The sequence below is a fragment of the Cyrtonyx montezumae genome, unplaced genomic scaffold (assembly GCF_038088225.1).
Source record: "Cyrtonyx montezumae isolate F1298 unplaced genomic scaffold, pur_monq_1.0 scaffold_24, whole genome shotgun sequence".
Classification (NCBI taxonomy): domain Eukaryota; kingdom Metazoa; phylum Chordata; class Aves; order Galliformes; family Odontophoridae; genus Cyrtonyx; species Cyrtonyx montezumae.
Window position 1 is genome coordinate 7,954,480 of NW_027071981.1, and position 27,814 is coordinate 7,982,293.

Here is a 27,814-nt window from a genome sequence, read left to right on the forward strand (position 1 = left end):
TTCAGCTGCCTGCTCTGACAGAGGGTTCCATTAAATGCTCCCCACTTCCAGCTCCCATAAGCAGCTGTAGATGCCATTATTGCAAGGCAATCTATGAGCAAGCTAAAGCTGTGACTAGCTGCCATTGTCACACACCTTCAGAGCACACAGCAATCACCTGAACTGCCAGGAGCATCCCACACACTACAGGGGTGGCCGGTATAGAAGCTCAAGTGATCAAAACTGTATACACATCCCTTCCTGAGCTTATTTACAGCTAAAAAGGGGGACTCACATTTTCTAAAAGGAGCCACAAGGAACAAATGCTGATAAACTAGAACAATGGAAACCCAAGTAAGTGGCTACACATTTCATATCACCTCCATTTTGATGCTGGGGTAAGTTCTCTTACAAAAAGAAGCTGCAGATAAAATACCTTTAACTTATTGTTTCTCATTTTTTGTTCTTATACACTTTCAAACCCTCTTCAAAGCTTTTTTTTCTTTACAGAAATGACAAAGAAAAGCTTTTCTGGATGCAGTCACTGTAAGGAGTATCAGCAGTAAAGAGTTTGATTTGACTGATGGAATTATACAGATAACCAGATTACCTACCTTCACTTCCTAGTTCCCAGAAAATGTAGCTTCAAAAAGACTGACAGAAAGAAGTCAGCTCCCAACCTTACAGCACTTGAAGCTCCGTCTGCTATTATTAAATGGTTAAAGAAAACAAATGCTTCCCAGTCCTGAAATGCACTGGGATGCAGTTCTATTCAACACAATGCCAGTAAGCTGTGCAGATGTTCTCCACCTCTTCTCCCATTTCATGATCACATCTGTTTTATCTTTAGAAGGAAAAACCTGAATCAAAACAGCTCAACAGTTGTGATCGAGACAGAAAAGACTGTGCCTGAAGATGATGCAGAAAGTTGAGAAGTGCTGACAAGGAACAGGTGCACTTTGCACACCACTGTGATACGTGCAGAAGTTCAGGCTCACTCAGAAAAACATTCCCCAAGCATATAAAGCACTACTGAGAGAAATTAGGTCTACTGCTTCAGGTCACCTCACCAGGAGGTAACGTTCAGCATCTCACCACAATATCATCTTGTGCAACCCAGGTATAAACAACTGAGAAAAAAATGGTGCTGGTTTTATTTAGTTGATTTTATTGTTACATATTGATAACACATTGACACAGCTGATATCAGAGTAAATCCTTACAGGACAACTAAGTGCCACAATGCAAGTTATGGAACAGTAGACCAGTATGAAGTGTGGAGCAGCACAACATCTGGCTTAAAATAAAAATTCAGATGTCATGAAACCATGTGTTAGACTTCTCTTAAAGAATCTTGAGAGGCCAAGAGACCTCAAGCTTCCCAAAGCACAAGAAAAGCCACGTGCAGCTCCTCATCAACCCATCAGGAATGTCCCCACAAGGGACTGTTTGCAAATTCAGTGTTTCAATGTTCTACATATTTATTATTCTTCATTGTAAGAGCACAGTAAGCTGATCTATTCTACACACATATATATTGCTTCACTCTTTTGGGGCAAATTATGGTCACATTTCCCTATAGCTTTTAACAGCTATTTCAACCAGTTTATACACACACGTATATAAAATGCCAAATTAGGACTTAAAGCAATTTCAAAGAAGTTTCCCAGTTCAGCTATTTGTGCTCTTTATTTCAAAATCCAAAGTGCCAAATACAAGTAACAAGAGTTTCCACTACTGCAATCTAACAAAAAAAAAAGGGGGGGGGGGAATGATCCCACTTATCCATTGGAATTTATAGAACTCATTTAAAGACAATTGAATTCATTTGGAAGGGCAGAGGGCAGGAGTACATTTACAGTAGCTGCACAGCTCACACAGCCAAGGTTTCCAAATTAATTTTTAAACTGTCATTAGCAAGAACTGAATGTACAGCTGTTGACAATTTAACGTAACTCGGAAACAGACAACCACTGCACTGATACCAAATTTGTTAATGTATAATCATATTCCAAAAATATACAAAAGCTGAAGTTATTACAGGAAATTAAAACCCAGTTTTAAAAAGTGCACAGTAAAAACTGAAGGTAATTACAAATTATCCACAGAGTGTACGTGTCCTGGTTTAGAGACAACACCAAGTTCTATCTGTTGGAAGTGCTAAATGTTTTAAAGCCATGTACAGCACCAAATCAGTTTGGAGGAGACCCAACACCACCCTGCTTCCCATAACCAACAGCACCAGACAGTATCTGCACTCCAGCAGCAGCCTCCACAGACAGCTCATTACTGGGAGCTATCGGGTTTTGTTCTTCTTAGAGTTTCCCTGCAACAAGAAGAAACTAGTGAACAGAACATCCACACAGGAAACATACAACCCAGGGCCTGATCATTTATGCCTACAGCAAACAAAGCAGCATTGTAAAGCTGAAGACAACAGTACTGCCTGCAACTTAGGGATTTGATTTAGTAGTTGGGTAGGGATAGTGATAGGAGGATGGTTGGACTAGATGATCTTGTAGGTCCTTTCCAACCTTATGAACCTATGAACTGCTTGCTCTGAAAATCCCTCTGTGCTCACAGGTGTAATGCAGGAAGTACCAGAGCTTTCAAACAAGCAAAAGAGAACCTTGCTTTAATTGAAATCTACAGAGAAAGATAATGGAGTTACGTCCCACAACACTCAATTGTACTAGCACCATTCATTCATGCACAATGTGCACGACCAGATTTGATGTTTTCTTTCCAGCTGGCCCAGAATAGGAACCATACCTGCAGTCATGGCAAAGGGAGCCCACAGAGATCCCAACTACGGCCAGTGTTCAGTGTCAACACCTGGCAACTTACCTTGCTAGTCATCTTGAGCGTGTCAATTTCTTCCCTTTGTTTAGTTAGAGTCTCGTTCATACTGCAGAGATGGTCACTCATCATACTTAACTGATCCTCGTAACTTCTCTTTGTTGTCATCAATTCATCCTAGGGGGAAAAAAAAAGCATGCAGCTTGAAGTTTTTATTCAATGTAAGAAAATGGTACCAACTGGCAAAGTAGCCAACTCTGCTGCCAGGTAAATGCAGCTAAGACAAACCACTGAAAAATACCACAAAAAGTCCATGGTTTCCTTTCACCTGAAGACTCAGTTATTATCTGTCACCCTTAATTCTCTTTGGTTGCCTTTATGGTTTTACCAGCTCTTTTATAGTTTACGTGAAAATCAAACAGCTACATTTTTCAATATCCCTTTTGTCAGTTAACAAGTAAAATCTATAGGGTTAAACTACCAGAAGTACATGAACAAATGTAGCAGATGAAGCTGAAGGAATCAGCAACCCATATGCATTTGCAGTGTGATGACGTCTCTAGAATTAGAGACATGGACGGGTACTGTGCATTACTAGAACATAGAAGTGAATGGACACAAACTGTAGGAAAGACAGAATGGGAAAGGGAGGAGTCACATCACGAACACATAGTTCAAATACATAATGTTATAATTGCTATTATTTAAGTAATCCTCTCCTCACAGAGGGAAACAAAGCTAGAACAATCCGTATTTACACATATTGAAAACACATTTTTATAGAACAGCCTCAACAATGGGCTAAAACACAGGTTTGGCTACTACAACCATTTCCCTGCAAGGACCTTCCAGTGTATTATTTCCATATATTCTCCACATACCACTATTTTTTACACCATATCACTAAAGATCTTAGAAGCACAACTGTAACTTGGAAGTCCTTTTCTCCTCACCCTCCCCCTTAAACACAGTTACCCTAGCAAGTGTATCTATCACATCATTTATATTTTACTTGCCTGTAATCTACTGATGTTTTGACTAGCTAGCTTCAACTCTTCTGTGAGTGATTCCTTGGACTTCTCTGCTAAAGACAGTCTTTTGGCAAGTGCTCGACACTGGCAGTTAGAGCAGGATAGAGAGGACAGAAGGGAAGAAAGTTAGTTGCAGAGTATTGTCTTGTGCCATCTTTAACTGAATGCTTTGAGCGTTTCCATCTTTCTGTAATCCTTAGATATCAAGAAACCTACTCAGAATCTGCACAGTTTTAATTACAAAGACAATAATTAACATTAAACTCATTTTATCTTACAGAATTTCTTGTACCAAACCAGCCATTTCAATTTATATCAACAGATCAATTCATGATACACATTTTAATTGTTAAGCTTTTTTAGCCTTTTCGGGTGACATTTCTCCTCCTGTTGTTTAAAGTCTTTCTGTAACACCCATCTTTACACATACAAGACAACAGCCAAAAAATGTCCTACAGGAACAGGTTTTTCCCTGGAATATGTACCACAGATTTAACACTTGCTCGTGGAAAATTCAATTTACTGTTTCTAGTACGAACATGACTGCATGCTCACCTCTGCATGAAAGTGTACTGATTTGCTGTCAGCAAGCTGTAGATGGGATGTAAGTTCTGCTATTCTCGCCATATAATGTTTTTTAATCAAGTCTTCACGAGACTCAACATCTGGAATCTGAAAAAAAAAATTAAACAGTCAATTATGTTTAATAGACTGTTTCTTTCAGAACAACTTCTGGTTTGGGATAGCCTACGCTTATGTGTTAAATTCAAGGCACTAGAGACAGCGACTTCCCCTTCTCCCACCAACTTGAGCCCCATTCTCAGGGATTAAAAGTTGAGGCCTGGAATCTACTTCTGGTTCCTAAACACCGACAGCAAGACTCTCCTGTCTGTGCTCAGCTACAGAGCATGAATCCAGACCAGCTCACACAGCTCTCAGCTGCTTACATGAGCAAGAGCTACAAAGCATGGCACAGAAGAAAGTTAAAACAAAAAAATCAAAACCAACCAAACAAAAATATGTTTTTAGAAACTTGAAAATATGGTAAACAAACCACCTGAGTGACTTCTGTCATTGTACTGTTATTTTTAGTAGTTAATTACACCTTCAGAATAACATTAAATTTTAGTATTTTCTGGATACATTTTGATAACATTTAGAAGAGATTACCTTCTCATTATCAGTAGTTACAGTCAACATCCCAATCTAAAACAAGGAAGACAACATGCATGAAGTGAGAACTGCAAAAACAGACATTAGCCATGAAAGGACAATGAAAAACAAAATCTTGTGACAGGCAGAACCAAGTTTAAGTATTTCTACCTTCACCATAAGCAAGGGTAGTACACACAAGTGCACTGAGCAGAGTTCAAGGTGACTTCAACTCTGCGAATACTAAATATCCCTTATCCATCTTAGGATGTATAATGGCAATGAAAGCAAATAAGATATACTTAGCTTATCTGATTACACGAGTTCTTGATTATACACACATGAAAATTAGTGCTTCAGTGTACTGAGATGGCTCTTAATTACCTAGTCTCAAGAGCAAGGAAGTCCATCTTGGATTTCTTGAGTACCTTCTGAATTCTTTCCTCTGCAGTTTGATTAATAAATTACACTGGCAGCTCAGTTTCAAAGACTCACAAAACTCTAGCTGAGATATATGTGAATAATTAATTTCATGCAAGAATGCCTTCATGAAGAGTCTGACATTTTTTCTTGACCTGAACAGGACTACAGATGGATGTCTACAGGCAGTGTTTGTATGGGTTGCTGACCTACCAGTTACAGGAAGCACCAACCAGAGAAAGATATTCTCCTCAAACTCCTAAGGGATCAAACTTAACATGACAGTTTATTTCAAAGCCAATTTCAAAACTAGTTGGGCATAATGACCTCAAAGGTCAAGTGCTCTCCAACTTGTTTTCTATGAAAACAACCCATTCGTTTTTTCGTGTGTTTGTGCGGTGTTTTCGGTTTTTTTAATCCTGAAGCAGGAAACTGGGAAGGAAAAAAATATTTCCAATGAACGTTGAGCTGAACAGATTATTTCATGTCTTACAGACAACATCCCTGTTAATGCAATAGTGGAAGTAGTAATTCAAAGGAAAGGGTAAACCCCTTTTAACACATGTAATAACAGAGAAGAGCTATCTACCAACATAAAAAGACAAAACAGAATGCACGCCATATCTGACAACTTGAGATCAACAATGCTTTAAGAACCCATGGAAGTTATGTAAAATTAATGAGGCACTGAACACTGGAAACTTGAATGGCTTCAAGTTCAAATTAAGTCATACTACATGGACCTGTAGTCTCTTAAAGATATTGATCACCTGCTTCTGTTTGCTTTTACAAACCTACAAGTGAAAAAGTATTGGATATTTAGAGCCAAGCTAAGATATACACTACTTGCAAGGCTTCCCAGCTGCAGTCAGAAAAAAATCAAGTTAAGCACCTATCATTCCCCTCTCAGTCATACAAGTACAAAACCACAAGAACATTTCTATTAATGTCAAAATACTGAACAAAGTCTCAAAAGTCAAGAAATTACAAATTCTGAGGAAAGTATCAGCAAGCAGCTTTGCAAATAAGCATGACTGCATTTCAACATCATTAAAAACCTTTCAGTATCAATGTTCCATTGATCAAATAATGCTACTGTTAACTACCATGGTTTTCTCTACTGAAGTACGAAGCTACTTACCAGACTAGTACTTTTGATAGGTTCCCTCTGACTCTTCTCTGTGCTTTCCTCCTTTAGTTCAGCTGCATTTGATAAGACAGAACACTCTTGTATGGTTTCAGCTAAATGTCCACTAAGAGAGTTCTTCAGCTTTTGGTTTTCCTTCTCCAGTTTTATTTTAGCTAGCTGGGCCTCCAACATCCAATGCTCTTTTTCTTGTTCAAGTTTTGCAATTTTCTCCAAACTCTGCTGGACCTTTAGGATGGAAGTTCATAGTGCACGTTACTGAACACAGAAAAGATACCCTCCTGGAGATGTTAAAGACAGTATTTTTTTAAACCATTACACAGATGAGCCAGTAAGTAACAGCAGTAGGCTGCTACCTGTAGTCTTAACTGTGGTCATGTATCACAAATGACACAACTACTCAGTTCAAGAAAACCCACTCAAAACAGTACACAACATTAGAAATGAATACATCATTTGCATTCTTCTACCCTCAGAATTCTAAGATATCTAGAGTCGTATTTTAAGAGTCAGAATTTCTATTTATGTACAAATACTACACACAGGTAGACTATTCGATACTACTTTGCCTTTATGAATACATTATTAAGAACATCCATAAAGTGTATACCAGAATACCTGCTGTGCGAGACCTTCTCTGCTTTCTGTGGAACTCAGAAGAACTCTACGATTGGCCAAAGCCTCTTCATAAGGCACTGAATCTGCACAAGGCTGCGCAAGGATAGAAAAAAGTCTCAAAACACGTTTCACAGTAAAACAGAATACGTATTCTATGTTTATTTTCCTATTACCCTCCCTACTTTAGAGGGGACAAAAACATCTGTTTACCAACCAGTAGGAAAAAAAAACAACAAAGTTCCAACTCAAAAAACCCACCTTCTCCCTACAAAAATACAGTTAAAAGGCACTAAGAAAACTACGTAACTTAGTGATCAAAAGCATATTTAGGTCCACTTGACAGACATCAGAACATCAAAGGGGAGAGATGATAACCCTTAAGCACACATACATAATCACTTCGTTTTTAATTTTAATAGGAACTGCAGGGAAATTTGGTAACATTCAGTCTTTTGGTTCAGCAAAAGATCTATCACACCTATTGCTTGTTTGATCACACCTATTTCCTTTATTTCTTCATGTGATCACAACTGTCTCTCAATGAATACAAATATAAGAATGATGTCATTCACTCCACATTCTTGGTGAATATGGGAGGAAGGTTAAATCAGTAAATAAGGTCAGCCCAGGACTTTCCTCAGTGCAGAATTTACTCTTGGAAACGAGTAATAGCAGAATCAACACATATCGTTAATTTTGAGAGCAACTATACTCTCAATTTCATCCATAGTGCTCTATGGGCACTATTTCCTAAGCCAAACACCATCCTTTCCAAACAATGGAAGCTACTCATTTGTCATCTCTTTGACATAACCAAAGAGCAATTATGCTTTCTCAGTGCAAGCACAAGAACTGAACAAACCTTCTTCAAAGACTTCATATAGGCAACTGCCTTTTTCTTGTACTGCAGCATACACTCAGCTGAAAGAGGGCTGATGAACTCTGTTCCTCCTTTTGGGCCATAGCTCAACGAAGAAGTGAAGTGATCCAAGTTGTTGCTAAAGAATGAGGCAATCTAGACATACCAAGAGAAGTCACTTTTTTAATGAAGTTGAATAGAATGACTTGTCAGAGCAGTTCACAACATTCAGAAAGAAAAGCACTTACTGAATCTGGACTTAACGTAGCCACTAAGGTAAAACAGCTTTTTCACAGTACCTACTATTATAACCTATCCAATACAAGTCTGAATATAGCTAGGAGTACCAACGACACATTTACATTTCCCAAATAAGTCAATTTTTTAATTAAAGAAAAAGCAAAAAAAAAAACCCAAAAAACGCTCAAGTTGTGGCATTTTATTTAAACAAAAGTTCCCATTACCTTGCCTACTCCATTTGTTAAAGACAAAATGGAGGACAAAATACAGTCATTTGTTGTTATGAGCTTCTGTGTGGCAGTTGGAACATCTTGTTCTAGTGTAGCTTTCTGACTGTAATGCTTGGAGATGTCTAGAAAAAGAAAAACATGTCATTTATGTTTTTGTCTATTTAAGTGGTCACTTCTAACTACAGCTTGTGACACTGAACTCTGAATATTTTTACCCTCCTTGAGCTGAATAAATCTGTAGTCTGGATACTCTTAGTTGTTCAGTAGATTGCTGTAGGTGGCTGTTTATGATCAGAGCAGACATTGTGTCTGTTACAGAAAGCAGAATAAAGAGATATATTTAAGTGTGCTCTGTGTCCCAAAAACAGTAACTATACAGGGAAGTCAAGCTCCCAGTGAGCTAGCACTTTATTTCCAAAGTATACTTTCCACTTCCACATACTTACGTCTGGACAGTAGAAATAGATGCTAAACATTACTAACAACTGTAAATTTGAAGCTTAGGTAACTTAAAAGGGTAGAGTATTATAATTGTCAGAGCAAATCTAAAAGGCTACCAGAGCTATACAACACAGGAAGAGGTATTCTAAATTCTTTCAGGCAAAACTAACGGAATACTGTACTTCTGGGGCTGGGGGAACAAACAAAGAACATCACCACCACGCTGAACTTTCTGGATGTAATTTACAAAGAAGCATAAGTTTCATAAGCAAATGTTTCACAGTTACAAAAATGGGAAGAGAAATCTCAGGTCATCATCACCAGAAGTTTTAAACCGAGGCAAGTTTAAGGAACTGGAGTAACACTTGGGTTAGGAAGGGCAGAGAGAAACTAGAAGTCAAGAACTCTCTAATACGAGAGTCTGAGGTGTTAACAACATTTGCTCTGTAACTATTGAGATATGACAGTTCTCTTCAGTACTTTTTCAGCTATCTTTACTTCTTCTATTATCAAAAAAGCAATCAACCTGAAATCTAAGAAAAATTCCATTTCAATGGTAGTGCCAGGTCAACATTATGTAAACAGGAAATACATACATTTATAGCATTCCATTCTGCATGTCAGTTCAATTACAACAATACAGTTCAGAAACTAAAGTGACACAGCTCAGGAAGATCTAGGGTGTCACAATTTAATATTCTAGCAATTTACAAGAACAAAGCTAACAGAAGAGAGTAGTGAAAAACATTCCTGAATAACAAAAACACGTACTTGGCAGGTTTAGTTTCAGTCTATAAGGGCAAAACAAATCAGATTTACTACATACTACAAATTTAACACTGTTACAGAGAAAGCTCGTGTCTGCCATGCTGAAAGAAAGGATGAAGACTGAAATCCACCACTAATCATGCAGCCTCACCTTTTAGGACGTCATGAGACCCATGAAGGCTTGCAGCAATGTTTGTAAACACCAGGTTGTAATTTGTTCGGAGTAGCCCTTCTGGTTTCGTACCTAGAAGTACCATGAAAAAGGAGGAAAAAAAATAAGAACTCTGTCATTAATAAAAAAGTTAACTGTAAAAATCTAATTTCCATCTACTAGAAAAATTTGCATAATCTTTATAATAAAAGCAGCACAACAAATTCATTGATCTGAATTACACCTTCCTTTAATATTAAACTTTTATTAATCTTGGTAGAGCACGTACATACATATATAGATAGATCTATATAATCTTTGTAGAGTAGGCAGGTAAAATGCATCCAAGTTTCCTAAACTTGATTAAGATTTTAGGAATACCTCAGCACTTGGTCTCAAAAAGAAGTCACTCATGTAGATTTACATGTTTACTCAGGAGAAGGAATCATTTGTGTCCTTCTGAAAAGTCAAGACTGAAATAACCTGAAACTCTACAGTAGCTATTTTCTCTTATTACTCATAATACACACTATGACACTGTTTGCTCTGCCTCTTTCCCCCTCTCCCCCCCAAAAAAAACCACCCAATTTTATTTAGTCATAACCATGAGAGTTGTAATTTAATAACCTTATGAAGTTGGAAGTAATAATTCGTAATAAATGCAGTTTATTAATAATTTAATGATTAAGAGCCCATACATGACCTAGTGTTAATTGTACCACAGAAAGCTTGCAGTCATTTTTAATCCCTTACATTTAACTGCAACTAAAATATAGCACATGGGATTACTGTGTAATTTCAAGGCCTGCACTGTTTCTAAGTCTGTCCAGGAAGAAAGAGTCACGAGCATTTAAGAAACACCCTATAGCACAGACTCTGTCTCTCAGCCTCACCAAAAGGACATCTATTGTGACACAGCCTTCTGCAGAACTCACTTGCTCCAGAGTTTAAACAGTGACTAAAAAGAAGCCTCAACCTTGCTTTTCCTGCATCAAGAGTTTACTTTAAGCAAAACAAAAGCTCATAAGGAACACTAGTTCTTCCCTCAAAGCAACTGAGCCCAAGCAGACACTTACTTGGCATAGCAAGAAGACTAACGTATGTGTGGAGCTTCTCAAAGTTTGCAGTCAACCTTTTCATGTCTTTGTGTAGCTCCATATTTCTAGCTCTTAAAGCAGCTGTGCAAAGAGAAGACTCACACTCTTCTTCCAAACTAGGAATATGATTTTTAAACACACACACATAGAAAAACAAATGAGCAAATATCTTACATAAGAATTCCAAGAGTTTGGGGGTAGATAGGTAGTTCTTTCTACACTGCCATTCCAAAGCAGCAATAAAGAGGTTACTTTAGAAAGGTTATCTTATTGCAGTCACACAGCAAAGGTACAAAGAAATAAAAAAAAAAAAAAAAAACTTTTTCCTCTTCTTAACCCAAATCCTCTTTTTAAGCCTTCCTTCACACTGACAAAGTACTTCCCTTTGACCAACTCAGGAGCACATGTTTTCACTACAGAAGGGACGTGCATCTGACAGTTCTGTTATACATATGGAATATAACAAAGCCTTCTGACAGGCCCAAGAAATTAACAGTTTCAGTGTATAATACCTGAATAGCATCGACACTAATGTTTAATCACGTTACTCAGTAAAGTCTGTACAGCTTTTATTAAGGCCCCATCTTCGAGGGGAAAAGTTTTAAAATACACTGGTACAGTTCTATTGCCTACTGGAAAAACAACAAAAAACAAAAAAGCATAACCTAAAGGCTCCAGAAACAGTACGCAAAGAACATTTCTGCCTTCTGATCCAAGGTGCTTTAAGGTCTGACAATATTTGAGTTGTAGATGTTGCCAATGTTGCAAATCCAACAGTGTCCCTTCAATTTGATCCATTAAACTGGAAGTACCTTTTTAACTGATAAGGAAGAATCTTTCTTAAAAAGCATAAGTATGAAGCTAAATGTTCTGAAAAGGCCTTCAATTTCACAGTTGTTTCCTGGAAAGAAAAACAACGTAAGTATTTCTGCTTTGTGAAAGTCTTTTTCAATACTAAAAGTAAGAAATCTTACCAGGACTGTCACAGTATCTTCTGTAATACTCGCAAACAACTGAAGCATTCCTTCCTCCAGAGGGCGAACATATAAAGCATTTTCATGAAGATACTGTGAGAACTGAGTACAGAGAGATTTTTGAGATGGTGCTTGCTGAAGACTCAAATTGTTTCAAGTTCAACAATAGAAAAGTCCATTTTAACAGCGTACCTATCACTTTAAATGATCCCCAAGACATCAATAACAACATAAAATCAAGTGACATACAGCCCCCGCCCCTGCACGGGGCACAAACATATACCCTGAGGGAAAGCAAAGACAATAATGAAAATCCAGGCAACCTTCCATGTAGGACACTGCCACAGCACCTGATCTACCTACTCCTGTCATGCACAGCACACCTGGGTTTTTGACTATAAACAACCTCGTGTTACTCACTCAACTATGTCAAATTAAGACTAGATCCATGCACACATTAAGTCACCAAAACACACTATGCTACCTTCCTCCCAGCTACTGTTTGCTTATCAGCCCTCATACCATTAATCAGCACAAGCATTTCAACAGTTCGGTACAAACTAGTGAAAAACTGAACTGAGTTAGAACTGACAGCAAGAGAAACGTTAATATTTTATGTTTCCAGTCCAGTCTGCCACGTGGGTAAAGCATTCTTATGCTAAATCTAAGAACGGAGGGGTAACTAAGCAAAGATAGAATGGCTGCTGTCATCAAATGTGACAGTTAAGAGAAATCCTGAAGCTCTGGCTTCACCAAAAAACAGAAGTATTCACTCAAGCTCTTCAAAATAAGCACAGGTGGTTCTCTCAGGATTACAAAATTTAACTATGTAAATATACATATCATAGTAGTACATAACCTTCCCCACAACTGATATTGGTATCACAATTTACCCCACAGAAAGATACTTTCACCTCCAGTTACTTATACTGCAATAGTAAGTAAAGATCCCAGGCAAATAGGGTACAAGAAAGTTATTGTTGTTATTACACTGCAGTAACACAGTGTTAACAAGAGGAGATGCCAAGCTCTTATGCATGCATAAATCTGGGTGGAATTATGGTCAATTCCTAAATCTAAAGAAAAAGAAGTGCCACATGCAGAAAGCTCCTGCCTTGTGTCGCAAGGAAGAAGACTGGAATTATCTGGCACGATGCTGAAGCCCCAGGAAAAACCAGCAATCCATTGCTTAAGGAGAAAAGGAATACTTGAACCTGGAAAGGAATTGTCCACATCTATTTTGAGTGTCTGGTGGGGAAAATAGCTTGAAAGCTCCAAACAAGACCTGGGTAAAAACAGATCAGCGCAAGTGTGCTAAGTCACTGCATGATACTTGTCTCATTTTCTGCATTAAGGAAGGGTTTTGAAACACATACTGCAGAAGCTAAGACCACACTTAGAATATCTGCCAAGAAACTAGGTATGTTAACTGAAGACAAAGGAGCAACAGCAGCTTCAGTGAGCAACAAAAGATGTTTTCTTGCTGGGAAATCACCACAAAGGCTGTGAGGTAGAATGCACTAAACCTTTTAGGTCATAAAGGTCAGCTATGAGAGAACTTGTGACTATGGAAAATCTGAACAACTATCCAAAACAGAGTTGTGATTAAGTTGCACCTTTCAGCTGTGTGAAAGCACTTTGCTGAAAAACAAAGGACTGTTGATTAGGACCTTAAGACAAAAACACGCAAGAGAAGTGATGTCTATGACACCCAATGTATCTGACCATGGCAAACAGCAGTAATGTCCGTGGAATCCAATCACACCACATAAACAAAGTTTCTGCCCCAAAGGACTGGGAAGGTAACAAAATCTCACAGTTTTTGAAAGAAGGATGTGCCACTCAGAGTATTATTAATGAAGCAAGAAAATGCTATTCTCAAATGAAGATCTACACTGAACCTCTGGAAAAGCTCATTCTTGACTAAATAGGTGAAAGGATTGAGGAAGTGCACTGAATAGGATTTTTCTAGCTGATAAATATCCACAAAAGCATATTTATTGCCTGTAAAAAGACTGAAGGAGGTCCTCCCAAGAACAGAAAGGTTTGCAACAGTTTACATTTGCTTCTACAGGTGTTATACAAACATTCAGTGAAAGAGATAAATGAGATTTTTAAAGTCTGAGCCATACAAACTACTAAACTGAAATCATGAGTTGAATCACAAAGCACTGAGTCATCTAGCAACTTCAGTGCAGGTTTGTCCACTGATGCTACAAAGTAACTCAGATGTTAAAGCACCTTCATTCCAAGGCATACATCCGTGGACCTCCTGCACATAGATTTGCACACAACACTATTACCTATGCTTTGTGGCATCGAAAGAAAAACTCAAAAGATGCAACTTGAGATCTCTGGAAGATATCCTAGGAAAAAGAACTCCTCCCATCAAGCTGTGTGGGAAGAGTCAGGTCAGGCTTCTCAACGTCAACATACTTTAAGAATTGAAGCTTCAGAACACTTGCAAGAGACCTCTTCACACATAGGCACCTCAAAATAAATTAGAGCTATTTGACAAGTGAACAGTCTACTTCATGAACGTAGCTTACACCCAGTTTATTTCACATTGCAGTTACACCCTTCGAACACAGGACCTCCTGTCTCAACATCTTCCATACCCCAGTACATTTTTCTATCAGCTCAGACGAGCTTCTAGATAGCAGAGCAATACTCCAATAATCAACTGAACTCTTCAACAGTGCACTTCACTTTTTTAAAACGTTAATTTTAAAAAATTAAAACATTTTCAAAGGAAAGCTTTAAAACAACAGCATGGAAAGCAAAGGCACAGAGGAAAAAGATACTTTGCAATTATCCCTGTGCCCATGGACAATCCACCCAACAGAAGTGACCTCTCACTCAAGAAAGGTTGCCTCTCAGGAACACATTTACAGCTTTCCAATCAAGGTGGAAGAAGTTTCCATGACTAAGATTATTCACTCAGGAAAGTCTTTATAACTGAATATGTGTACAACTGTAACACAAAAAATTTACCTTCTGATTTAATGGTGAGATAGTGTCTGTTGCAGAATCAATAGGAAATATTTGGACCTTCTGCTCAGTATACGTATGAAAATTCAGAAGAGATGTTACAATTTCTTGAACAAAAGACAATGCCTGCCCAGCAAGGTCTCGCAACTTGAGCTGTGAAGACAGTTATAAAAACAACTGTATGACATGAACCTATTTAAATACAAAAAACATTCTATTTTAGATACAAATAAATGCTATGACTTCTTTCCTAACTAGATGAACCTAAAAAACAACAGCAATCATTTGTTACTTATTTTTAAAGGTGGGTTTTTTTTAAATATTTTACAACACAATTTTGAAGGGCATCTTTTTCCTCTCAAAGTGTATTCCATACAACAGATGATGCTTGCTTTTGCTCTATTTCTCAAACTATGAGCCATAAGAACACTTGTTACTACAACATTACTGATGACAGCCCAGCTCTGTAAGCATAGCAGCAGTGAGAAATTTTTAACGACTGGCTGTGAGTAAGCTTAACTAAGTACTAAAAATCAAACGGGATAAAAGAATAAAAGGTATCTGCTTATCTGTTCAGTAGCACTCAGTTCTCCCACCTGGACAGAACTGAGCTGCTGCCCATGAGGTTGCTCTTCAGCTTTACTACAGTAGGAAGGCATATCAGAAACAAATTCAAAATGGGGCAGTCAAAAAAAAGGAAAGGCAATGAAGAATGAAATCGTGTTCAATTGTGGATACAGAATAGTGTGACACTGCAGGCAAGAATGAACTATTCTTCAGTGATGAGTTGATAATACTCCAATGAAGTATTAAATGAACTTAATTTAAACTGTGGATCAGGTTTAGGGGAGAATATTACAGTTGATCTACTTTGTTTGTGCATGCCTATTAGTTATGCAAGGAAGGAAAGCAGACCATTATGCTTTTTCTGCTGTCCTTTGCAGAGCAGCCAGTGCTTCTACAATAGAATGGTAAAGAGTCAAAAACCTGTGCCAGAACATGTTCAAAATTGCAGGTCATTAAATGTGAAGTTCTCTCACAAAGCACTACCACACAACAGTAATGGGATAAACTCTGTGCAGTCATTCAGATTTTTCCTAGTACTCAGCATCAGGCCAAATTAAGACCATTTCCATCACAGAACTGTACAGCAGGTTGCCAGTTCTCACAGCAGACTTAGGAGGAACAAGGTCACTTTCAGGCATATTTCTAAGGAAAGGAGAAAGCAGCTTCTTGAAACCTCTCTACAGTGACATGTGAATGCACTACCTTGAAGGTGGTAACTACACAAGTTGGACTGAACACCTTCTCTGCATTATGGAGTCTGTCCTCATTGATATCACAGCAGTGCAGTCGACACTGACATCAAAGTATCTGATTTACTCCAGTTAAATCCCTAACACATTTAGAAATTCACACGGAACCATGGTGCATTTTTTGAATACTGAGCAAGTCACATTCCCAAGGAAGTTGGTGATATTACAGTAATGAAATGAAACCATTTGAAATTATGTAATAACATTTAAATGAACAAGGGAGATTTGGCCGCAATAAAAAGTGTTTGGTTAGAAGTATTTCACAAAATGCAAATATACTCCACAGAACTCTCAAAGTTACATGACTTATTCCTTGAATGGATTACAAGCCATGACAAGCATATCAACTAGTGTGATACTCTAGTCTATACCAACACAATTTACAAACAAAAACATTATTTGGAGCTCCAGTAATGCAACAAAAGAAGCTGACTTTGAAATGGAATTTAAAGTAACCAAACTATTTTTTTAGCAAGATTAAATTCTCTAAACTAATGCATCTTTAAAACTAAAAAGTTATTAACAATGCAGGTTGGCACTGTAAAAAAGGAATATTTCATTGCAACTTTTACTAATGATATACTTAAACCTTTTAGCCACTCTTTCTATAGAGGTATAATTGAATTAAAACCCACAACCAGCACCATGCAGGAGTTAATGAACTAGCTCTAGGTCAGGGTGAGACGAGCAGTCAAATTAATAACCCAAGAGAAAAGTATCTTAAACAAGAGCATAGGCTTGCTGGATGGCAGTTCTCTTGGAGTACCACAACAAGTACGATGATTATCTCCCTCCATTCTGAGTAACTAAAATGGCAGGTTTTATTCAGTACCTGTGTAGAAAGTTATTTCTTTAGATATGAAGTCCCAAGTAGCGCTTACCTGATATCTTCTGTTGTGTAACGGTACATTCAGAGCGTTGTACTGACTAGATCCTACAGGGCAGAAATTGAGATACGTACTTCTTATTTTTTTAAAGAAAAGAACATTTATTGGTATACAGCAACTTAAATGAAAATTTCATTGCAGTAACATTATAGTTTATGTAAGCAATAACAAAAAATTGGAAGAACTGATTTAATGAGGTTGGACTAACCACCTTCATTTAATAATTGGTACTGTGACTACATGGAAAGAAAGTATTCCCACGTTCACCTTTTAAGTCTGATTTAATTATCGGAATATCCTAAATTTGATAGGAAACAAAAGAATCTTTTTTGACAGAAGAGCAGTATTTTTCACTATGTAAGAGTGAAGTCTTAAAATATCCTTACAAATTTCAGTTACATCCCAGCAACTGTCAAATAAGATCGACACATTCTTTCCACTGTTTGCATATTCTGAAAAGCTCCTGTATCTACATGTTTTGTTGATAGTTTAGAATAATCTCTACTCTCCATATACTTCAGGCCTCGATTCAGCTACAGAGCACCTGGAACAATTATTCAAATACAAATAAGCACACTTGTTAAAGAGGCAAAGGGATATCTGTACCAAAGAGCTTACAAAGCCTAAGTTTCTAAGATCCACTCTCAATTCAACACAATAAGCACCACTTTAGTTTAAATTGGCATACAATGAAAACTTACAGCTTCTTCCTCTTTTTTTCCCCATTATTCACAATGGAATCCATAGCAAACAAGTATTTCCTCACTTTCTCTCGTTCTTCTATCACTTAAGAGCTTTCCATTCCTGCAGTGTTTTCTACACAAGTGTGCTATGTGATCATGGCAGTTGAGTAAGTAGATAAATTACTAGCATCAAAGTCCTTCCTACAAGGACAACCACCTGTAGATATCAGCCAAAGCCAGAGAAGCATAAACAAGAAGATAGTAGGCAAAGCTCCCTGCTTGTGAGAGGAATGGAGAGGAAAAAAAGGGATATCAACTCAAAGCATTGATATTATGCTGATATTATGAAGCATATTATGTTGCATGAGGGTCAATGTTTTCTAAAGAGAAGGATCTATTTATTTTTTAACCCAAATAAAACTCATCCACTGCCAGGACAGAACCTGCATGGCTCATCCCTGCAGCACCCAGCCAAATCAGCTTTTAGACAATGTAAGGATATTTTTAAACATTTTTCACAGAGCTTAGAACCTCGTGAAAATGCAAAGCTTTTACCAATAAAACAGCCTAGTTTTGCTTCTCCACACTGTCTTATCAACACCAGCCTTTTCACTATTCCAGGCCCTCCTGCTCTCACTGCCAAAAGAGCATGGACTGATGTATGCTTAAGCACAAGCTCATTTTCAAACTACTGCAAACAGCATCTAACACTCATCACACACATATTGATTTTGGTACCAAAACAGTCCTCAGTTCAAAAGTTCCTGCCCCAAAATCAAAGTATCTTTTCCTTGAAAATGAGCAAGCCCAAGATAAAAGACTAATATGGAACAGTCTGAGTGCTTTCTCATCAGAGATGAGAATCGTGACTGACTTCCCACAAAGGACAGATCATTACTTAAGCAATGCATTTCCATAGCTACTATCTTATAGGAGTCTAAATACACTCTGACAATAACATCCTTAGAGATGAATACCTAAACAAGTGGAGAAACTTTCATCTTCCACAATATTCTTTCAACGCTAAGCAACTCAAGTGCAAGTTACTCAAAAGCCTTTTAAACTTTCGATTTCCAAGTTAAGTATAACATCTGATATTTTAAGATCACTGAAAAAGATAAATGACATCACGGAATCACAGTTTGGGTTGGAAGAAACCTTTAAGAACATGTAATACAATTAGGATTAGCTGTCCAACTTTTCTTACACCTAATGCATTCTAATTCTTGAAGTGCACTCTCTCCACACGAATACCCAAAGTAAAAAGGGCTAAAAAAATGTACACCAAGGCAATACGTACTTGTGTCATTAAAAGGTACTTTTTCATTGATTATGCATAGAGATTCTTCCAGTCTACTGCCCAAAGCTGCTTGAAGATTCTTTAACTGTTGCTGACTAAATAACAGAACAAAAACAAACAAACAAAAAAGCACACACACATACATTGTAAAACTTTAAAAGTTCATCTGTATCAACACCATCTTAGCTCACCCTGAGCAACCCTCAAGTGCACAGGGCATGTCTTCCTGATGTCAGGAGAAGAGTAAAAGCCATCCCTTCTCCTGTATCACATTTACAACATGTGAATGTATTTTAATCACTAAGAAATGCATTGAAAAACGCAAGAAAATGCTGTTAATCCCAAATTCCATACTCTATTTTGAAGTTGATCTTTACATTATTACCTAGTTCCACAGCTATTGTGTGTTGTATAAAAAGATTATTTCATGCTGACATTTGAATGGGAACACAAAAGGGCCTTTATGGTTGCTAACACACACTGGATATGGCATCTCAACATACAAGTAGTGAGATGTTGACAATTCACTAAATTGCCACATCATCATTAGAAACACCTCAAGAGCCCTTCAAAGCCCTGTATCTAGGCATTTTTACCATGCCATTTGTTCTCACAAGGTTTTGCAAATTGTTCTGATGCATTCCGAAGCAGTTTTTCCCTAGATCTGCCCGACTTGCACCTGACTGCACACAGAGATGCAAACCTGAGATATTATTAATATCTCTAGGACAGAGATGAACAGTAAACTATTCCAGCATTACTGAGTCTTTATTTTTCAGACCAAAATTCTACATCTTATTCAACTTAGGCCCTCAAAATCTTCATTGTTTTGTTTCCAGTTTGACATCTAGAACTCCTGCACGTATATTGCAGGGTAGGAAGGTGTCAAAGCAATATTTTATTTTTAATAAAATGTTGAAATACATGGAATTTTATCAGGACTGTCAGAAAAGAAGTCCTGTCCAAACAGACAAGCATTGTAAGGAGAAACTAGCCTATAAGTAGTTCATGCACATTAGCAAAGGCCTTTCTTGAAGAACAGACCCAAAACTACATAGAAACTGCATCGTATGAAATACAGTAAGATTAGGCATGACAGAAAAACTAAGACAAGTTACAGAAGTACAAATGTTTCCCTCTTACAATATAAAAGAATGGCTTATAAGTCATTTGATATATTTTGCTTTACATTTTGCCCTTTAATTTTCTAGATATGCAAACTGTCAAGTATTACATCCCTTGCCTTTCTAGGATAAAGCTTGGATCTAAAAGGAAAATGGATCCCTTCCACTGAAAAGCTGGGGAAAATATAAGATCAGTGGCTCCATGAAGGAATATTATGTCCAGTGTTCAACACATCTTTATCTTAATGGCTGAAATCACCAAGTATCAGGCTTTATTATTATCCTTAAATGGTAGGGACTGTTTCTTACAGTGACATTAATTTCCCAGCCAGATACAACAGATATGCTTTAATTTGAAAGTAGATTAAGACAATGCTTTTCTTTATTTAAACATCTCTAACAAAAACAAAACAGCAAACAAGCAGCAGTAAAGCACAGCTTTCATAATCATTTAGAAGTCATATTCACAGGTGAATACACAATGCCTGTTTAATTATAGTTGTAAGAACTCATGTATCCTCATATCTACCAAAATAATATTCACTTCCAATTGCAATTTCTTTACTATTACAAGGAAGTGTTTCATCTGACCACTACTATACATTTTATCCATTGCAATAAAGTTATATAAGGCAATTTTGGGATTTTTAAAATATCACAATAAGGAACTTCAGAGAAGTACATCCTAACTTCATCTGGCCTAGCTTCCCATTTTCTGCAGCTTGTCTTCAATACAAAAAGAGTATTCTAAACTAGCAGTAGAATCCTTGAGCCAAAAACAAAAAAAAAAATCCCACACCCAAAAACACTTCAAGTACTCTAGCTTGGTGTTCCACCTGAAGAAAAACTACTATTCAGGAGGCAATGGGGGGCAAGAGGAAATTCTTTAAACTCTTTAGTTGCTTGTCTTGGTGTATCTTACCTAAGTTTTGTGCACTTTGTTTTTTTTTCCCCCTCCACATGCAGCTTTTATAAACCCCTATCTTCATTTCGTACAAGTTCAGCAGCTTCTTTACAGTTTATAGCATTCGATTACAAGCACTCGTCTACTTCATAGCTACTTAAAATATCCCAGCAGACAAAATTGCTTAGTAAGAGCTGCCTCTGGATCTGATTGTCTAGTCGCATACTTAGCAGAACGAAGAGAAGTCAAACCAGCATCATCCTGATAACATACTCTTGTTCTGTATTTTCTACCAACTTTTAAAAAACATTATAACTGGATTCCCTTTAAAGAGTAAATCTTTTAAATCAAGTTGTTGTTATATTAAATAAAAACACTTACCATTCTTCGGTTCGAAGCCTACAGTCCTTAGCTTCTCTTTCTAGTGTCTGAGACTTGATCTTTATGCAAGAAGATAATCTCACAATGTAATGACTGACAGATAAAAACATTTCAATACTTTTTTAAAACTTGTCATGTAACAGAAAAGCTCCTTACTTCCAACTTGGATTTATCATTCTGCAGCTTTTCAATGGTATCCGTGTATTTCTTAGTTAAGCTGTCCACCACAGCTTGGTGCTGGGCAGCATCAGTCTCCAGAACTTCCAGTTTAGTTCTCAGCTCTGCTTCTAAACGTTTATGCTGCTCGTCTGCTTCAAAGAACTACAAGAAAAGAAGATCTCACATAAGTTTCATTTTACTACAGAATTTAGTTCTATGAGTTACACTAACATTCAGGTTCAAAACAAGTACAAGCAGAAATGATTTTGTTATTTACAGAAAAAAAAAGATTCAGGAGCCAGATACTTTCTGCTTACCAAAAGATGTATAATATCAAATGCTTTAATATTACGGGGGGAATTTTGAGAAGTTAAACTTAAACCAGAAGGCTTTCTGCTCACGTTTTTAAAACAAATTGAAATGCATTCTTGACTCAATGATGGCAATTTGCAGAGAAGACATTAAGCTTCAAAGGACAAAACTGTTAGTGAATCTAGAACTTTCCAACTCAGTACCAACTGCATGACAACTTCCAGTGTATTTTTAACTTCTAGTGACAGCTAATTTAAGTGAGAAAAACATCGTTATATGAAATCTCTCACACATGGTCTTAAAAATCTGAAATCAAGACAATTTCTTGTTTGCCAGGGGAACATATTCATAAGCAATACTTTCAGATCTAATATACTGGGCGCACGCAACTAAATACCTAAGCACACTAGTTTTTAGGTGCTGCTTTATTTTCTTTGTCTTTGCTTATGTGATCAGTTCTTTAAACTAAAAAAAAAAAAAAAATAAAGAGTAGAAGTTTGACTCACAAGTATATGCAGTCGTTCATTCTCTTCTATCTTCTTCTGAAGATCTTCATTGAAGACACTTTTCTGCTCTTGACTCAACTGAGATGAAGATTCTGTACTTTTCTAAAAGAAAACAGATGCATGCATTATCTCCAGTGCAGGGTATTGAAAGCAGCACTTTTTCCTTCGTGCTGTTTTTCATGTACTGTGGCAGAATGTTTATTTAGCAAGTGTAGAAGCCTCTACACTGACTTCACATCCACTCACATGAAATGGCTTCTATAGGCAGGCTCAGATTTGACATGATTTGAATCTTGAATGATTCCAAGCAGTCTGTAGCATTAACACCTACACACAAAGGCTTACTTAGGTCCAGGAGCTACATGTAAGGCACATTTCCCCCATCAAGCATCCATGTTTAAGCTGGCATAGTCACATGAGAGACGAGGAATAACCACAAGAAGCACTCTACACTCTGCCACCTAACAGTGCAAAGTGGCACAAGAGAGTACAAGTTCTATGAACAAGGACAACTGAAACACAAGCATATGTTTCCCCTCATTTTAAAAGGGCTTCAGTCTGACACAAATCATCCATCAGAAACAATCTAAATAGACCTAGACGCAATCGTCTTCGCTCCCATCGGCAAACATCATGAGTAAGGATAATGTGGAATTTAGGAGGTTTATGTTCAATAGAACACACTCAGTGTGACCCTACAATCAAAACAACATTTTGGATATGTTCTATTTAACATAAACACATCTGAAAATTACAGAACACGGCATTCCAGCAGTTGAATACGAAAGCAAAGAAATCAGTGGCAATGGCTCACAAAGCTACTCAAATTTGGAAGTGTCTAGTGAAGCTTTAGGTTACATAGCATGAAATAAGAGAAGGACTAAAATGCATCTTGAAGAGTCTACTGTGGTGAATAATGTAAATCTTGACTACGCTTGCCAAGCAAGTATATAACAATGCACAGGTGTTTAGGGAAAAGAAAGGAAGACGAGCATATCATTAATCAGTTGAGTGACTTTAACACTGGTCTTCACAGTTCATACAGCACATTTTAGTGGTGTGCCCAAAAGGAATAGTTGACCAAAGAGATTTTTCCTGAAAAAAATCAGAAGTGTCGTCAAAGGAAGCTTGAGAAAATTATTTAAGTCCAAACACCATCTCTGAAATTCTGATGTTACCTACAGAAGATGTAGTCAGTCTTAAAACATCTGAAGAGCATGCCAGAACCAGATTTAATCAGCACATATTCTGACAAAAGATCTCAGTACTGAAGTTGTCATTTCTAAACAATGTAAAGGGAAACAGCTAAGAACTTAGGTTTCATAGAAGAGCCTACCACAAGTTCTACAGTCTTAGGCTGAAGAGTCATACACAAAATTACAGCACAAAGAAGCAAGAAGCAGGGTAAAGACAGCTGGTTTCCTACATAACAGTAGATTAATCACAGAGCTCCAAGATCTTTCTCAGCCGTTAAACATTTAATAAATATCTCAAAAAGGAGACAGCAATTCAGCATCAGCTAGCAGATGCACTAGAAAGAGAAGCGACTTCACATACACATATTTGTAATCTATGGAAATTTCCACTAACAGGCCAGTTAACAGCTGAGGTTCTGACAAGAACATACAGCTGAAGTCCTAATATAACAACTGCTTAGAGAAATCAGGATAAAATGTTGACAGGCAATTAAGAGATCTGCTAAGCAAGCTGTTTGCACCTTTAGCACATACCTTGTTCTTCTTGCCCCTAGTTTCACTTAACGAAAGTTCATCCTGAAGTAACTCCACCCGTTTGGCAAGCTGCTGGTTTCGGAACGTCAGGCTGTCCATTTCCTGTTGCAATTTTCTCAGCGATTGGTCCTTCATCTTCAGTTGCTCCTTGGTGATCAAAATTTCAATTTAAAAAAACAACTTCCACATATTACTTCAATAAAAAAGCATCAAAAACTCATTAAAAATTGTCTTCTGCACTTAAACATTGACAAGACAAAAAGCATTGCTCCTAAACTAAAACACTCTTACTTCCTTTAGCTGCCTGCAGATCACTCTCAAGTAGATATAACATTCAATAAATTAATCATTAAGAAGCAACCTTCCACTTTCACACTATCAGCACTGACACAGAACAATGAATACAGCAGCCACAGAACAGCAGTTCTTTCTTAACTGATTTATTTTTCTCATCATAATACTCAGTTCAAAAAACCTTCCATTTACCTATTTTGCCAAAACTTAATACATCTCACACAAGCAGTTTTTGGAGATTACCTTCAGAGATGCAGAGTTTGCTTGCTCATCAACAACTCCTTTTTTCAGTACTTGGTTCTGAGCTCGAAGCTGAAAAATAAAGAGATGCCACTAGCTGTGCAAGACAAACAAAAGCCACTCACTAGAATGCACGTAAGACATCATATACTTTCATGACAGCACTAGATGTGCACACTTCTTACAGCATTCTGCTCAACAAGGTAGCTGCAGGCAGAAAAGTCGTACCAAATTTGTATCCCAAACTGACAAGAAACAAGATGTTATTTTACCAGCTGAACTTCCTGAGTCAAGTAAAACATAATGCTTAGTAACTAGTCTTCATGATCGTTAGTAACATACAATTAATGTCAAGAATAATTAATATCAAGAATTGTAAACGACTAAGGAAAAGCTGCAAATCCTTGTTCAGATTCATTGTTACCTCTGCCTCTTCTCCCCAGAACTGTCTATGACTGGCTCAAGAACATAAGAGAATCTCAGAATAAACAGTTAAAATCTCCAACTCAAGACGAGCTTACCTATACTAAGGATAAAAACATACTACCAGTAGTAGATAAATCCAGAGAACAGCTCAACAAACACGTGATGAAAACATAAGCATACAAGAAGGCCTCTGCTGAGACTTGCTTAAGAAGTTCACAAATCTGAGCTACAAATCACTAAGGTGGAATATGACACTCAAAAAGCCTCTCTCCCAGTCACTTCATGGAGTACCTCTACCCTGTGGCAGTAAGGATATCAACAGCGTCAGCTTCCCATTTCTTGATGATTGCTTGAATCCTGGTTTCTTTCTTCAATGGTAGTTTGTATTCATTTGATATTCATGTTTTAGTCCAGCTGTTACAGATACAAATTAAAGGGGTTTGTATAGTCTTTGGGAACACCTCCAGCAGAAGCATAAAAGGCAAGATTCAGTGTGAATCAGCAACAGCAAACCTTTCCAATATGACTGAATATACTTCAGAAGGTCAAAACTCAATTGACATTGCTAAGCACAGGCTTCTGCCCTGCAGTATTCCCATTGTGCTGTTTAGGCACCACAAACATAAGAAAAGAAACTTGCAAGAGCACCAGAGACTTCCAAGCACAGGGTGTCCCCAGCAAGAAGCAGCGCAGTAGCTTTCAACTCCTCTGACACAGCCACTAAGGCAGCAACATGTGAGACACAGAGATGAAACAGAATGAACTATCTCAATCGTGCTGCATCAAGATAACTAAGCCAGAGTGCGATCCACAAAAGGCTGTTACAGGCTGAAAGCTCTCCAACTACTGCTTCAATTAGGGCTGCGTGAGAGAGCAAGAAGCTGCAACTCAAAGGGAAGAAAAGTGTGAGAACACAGACTTCTGGACTGCTCTGAACTGAGAGGAAACACAACCTTTTGCCAGGTACTTCCCTTGTCACTTTCTGAATCTATTAAGCTTTTGTCTGCACCCTTCCCAGGCTTCCACAGCAATATTAGCGAACAAATAGCCTCATGGGACTACTCTCCTTTTCCACCTGCACACAATAAACCACCAACTCACCAACTGATTACATGTGTGAAATGAGTTACCTGGAAAGGTGATCCCACAGTGTTTTGGGGCTGCTCAACAAGAAATGGGATAAGACTGAGAAATAGCTCCCATAAAGAACCAGTGGAATGTTGCAGCCCGGCAGTTGCAAGATAAAGTTAAAAGAATGCTTTTGAACAACATGATTTTAGAAGAGAGAAGATCCAGCAGTTGGAACATTCTGAAACTACAGTCAGAAGGTCCATGTAGGAAAGTTGCATTCACGAATCAAAGAGCAAAATCCCTCAATTACCTTATCCTGAGCCATATTTAATGTCCAAGGAACAGCAGGACCACTGTAGAAAGCAACAAGAAATATGAACAGACAACAGCTGTGACAGACAAAATCCCAGTCAGTTCAGTTTCCCTAAGTGTTTCCACGAGGTAACTTTAAAAATGTGAATGTATCCCTGAACAACTCAGATTCTGTATAGATGTTTACAGCACTTCCAAGGAGAACAGTATTTAATGATGTATTTAATGATTTTGTAATTCTGAGAAAGGTGTCAAATATGGGCAGTGTCTGATGCCAAGCTCTTTCTGATGCAGAGGAGAGAAAATTAACTGCTGGTTTTCTTTCTGAAGGTAGTAGAAAAACTATGGCATTCAAAACCAAAGCCTCATCTTCTTTTCAGTGAGCAAACAGAGAGAAGAGCTTTGGATAAACCATGACTCCTAGCATTTTGAATGCACTGAAAGAAAAAAGCACTTTCTCCTGTCAGCTGGATGTCTTTGTGAACACTTCTTCAGGCAGTACAAGAAACGAGAAGCAGTCAGTCACCTCAGGCAGCTGCAGAAGGATGGCTACAGGCACAGGACAGGTGTGAGGACAAGCATCCTCACTGCCAAGATGCTGCAACTCCCCAGCAAACACCCCTACTGCCACTGACATCCATCTCTACCAGCCCTAGCAAACTCGGTAAGAGCAGCACAGACACACGCTCCAAAAGACAGCTAAGCCTCACATCTTGACTGCGAAGTGGAAAGTCAAGGGAAGGCACGACTCAGCTCACTTCCCCAGCGCAGAACCACCCGCTTATCCCACAGCTGCTCTGCAGACGAGGCCACCACTCCTCGCCGCGGTGTGGCCAGCCAGCAGGCGGCAACACCTCGCTCCACGAACCCACACACCCCCAGCCCGCACAAGCGTGTGCTCTAACAGGCGACCTATGGGCCCCCATCACCCCGACCTGTGCAAGGTCCAGCCCTTCGAGCCCCGCCCCGCCCCGCCCAAACCAGGCGGGAGAGCGCCGGGCGGCACCGGGGCTGTGCGGGGAAGAACTCCCCGCCCCCACACGGGGGCAGCCGTTAGTCGGCGGGGAGGAGCGGATAGAGCTGCTGATACCTTGGAGTATTCCTGAGCCAGCTTCTGGTACTTCCCCTGCAGCTCCGCGGTGGCCGCCATCGCTATCGCAGCCGCCGACCCCTCACGCCCATCGGAGGAAGACGCACTTCCGGGTTCGTGAGGCGGCAGCGCGATGATGTCACCGCGCCGCCTCGTCCTCGCGGGGACTGAGGGCGGAGCTT

General features: G+C 38.3%; 1 protein-coding gene across 5 annotated transcripts; it reads right to left on the reverse strand.

Moving 5' to 3' along the window:
- Positions 1 to 1,127: 1,127 nt before the first annotated feature.
- Positions 1,128 to 27,738, reverse strand: PPP1R21 (protein phosphatase 1 regulatory subunit 21). Of its 5 annotated transcripts, none has more exons than XM_065739566.1 (22): positions 27,633 to 27,738; positions 24,737 to 24,805; positions 24,200 to 24,346; positions 22,470 to 22,571; positions 21,649 to 21,813; positions 21,493 to 21,551; positions 19,084 to 19,178; positions 17,095 to 17,147; positions 14,901 to 15,050; positions 11,907 to 12,008; positions 11,745 to 11,833; positions 10,912 to 11,048; positions 9,836 to 9,928; positions 8,470 to 8,597; positions 8,009 to 8,161; positions 7,147 to 7,239; positions 6,523 to 6,756; positions 4,980 to 5,015; positions 4,365 to 4,481; positions 3,795 to 3,893; positions 2,827 to 2,955; positions 1,128 to 2,305 (listed from the first exon to the last, which is right to left on the reverse strand). In XM_065739566.1, the coding sequence occupies exons 1-22, from the start codon at positions 27,690 to 27,692 to the stop codon at positions 2,276 to 2,278; spliced, it is 2,340 nt and encodes a 779-aa protein (XP_065595638.1). In that variant the 5' UTR covers positions 27,693 to 27,738; the 3' UTR covers positions 1,128 to 2,275. The 5 variants fall into 5 exon arrangements, with proteins under 5 accessions (XP_065595638.1, XP_065595639.1, XP_065595640.1 ...); XM_065739567.1 differs by lacking the exon at positions 27,633 to 27,738 and adding an exon at positions 26,541 to 27,173; XM_065739568.1 differs by lacking the exon at positions 27,633 to 27,738 and adding an exon at positions 24,885 to 25,067.
- Between the last annotated feature and the right edge of the window lie 76 nt (positions 27,739 to 27,814).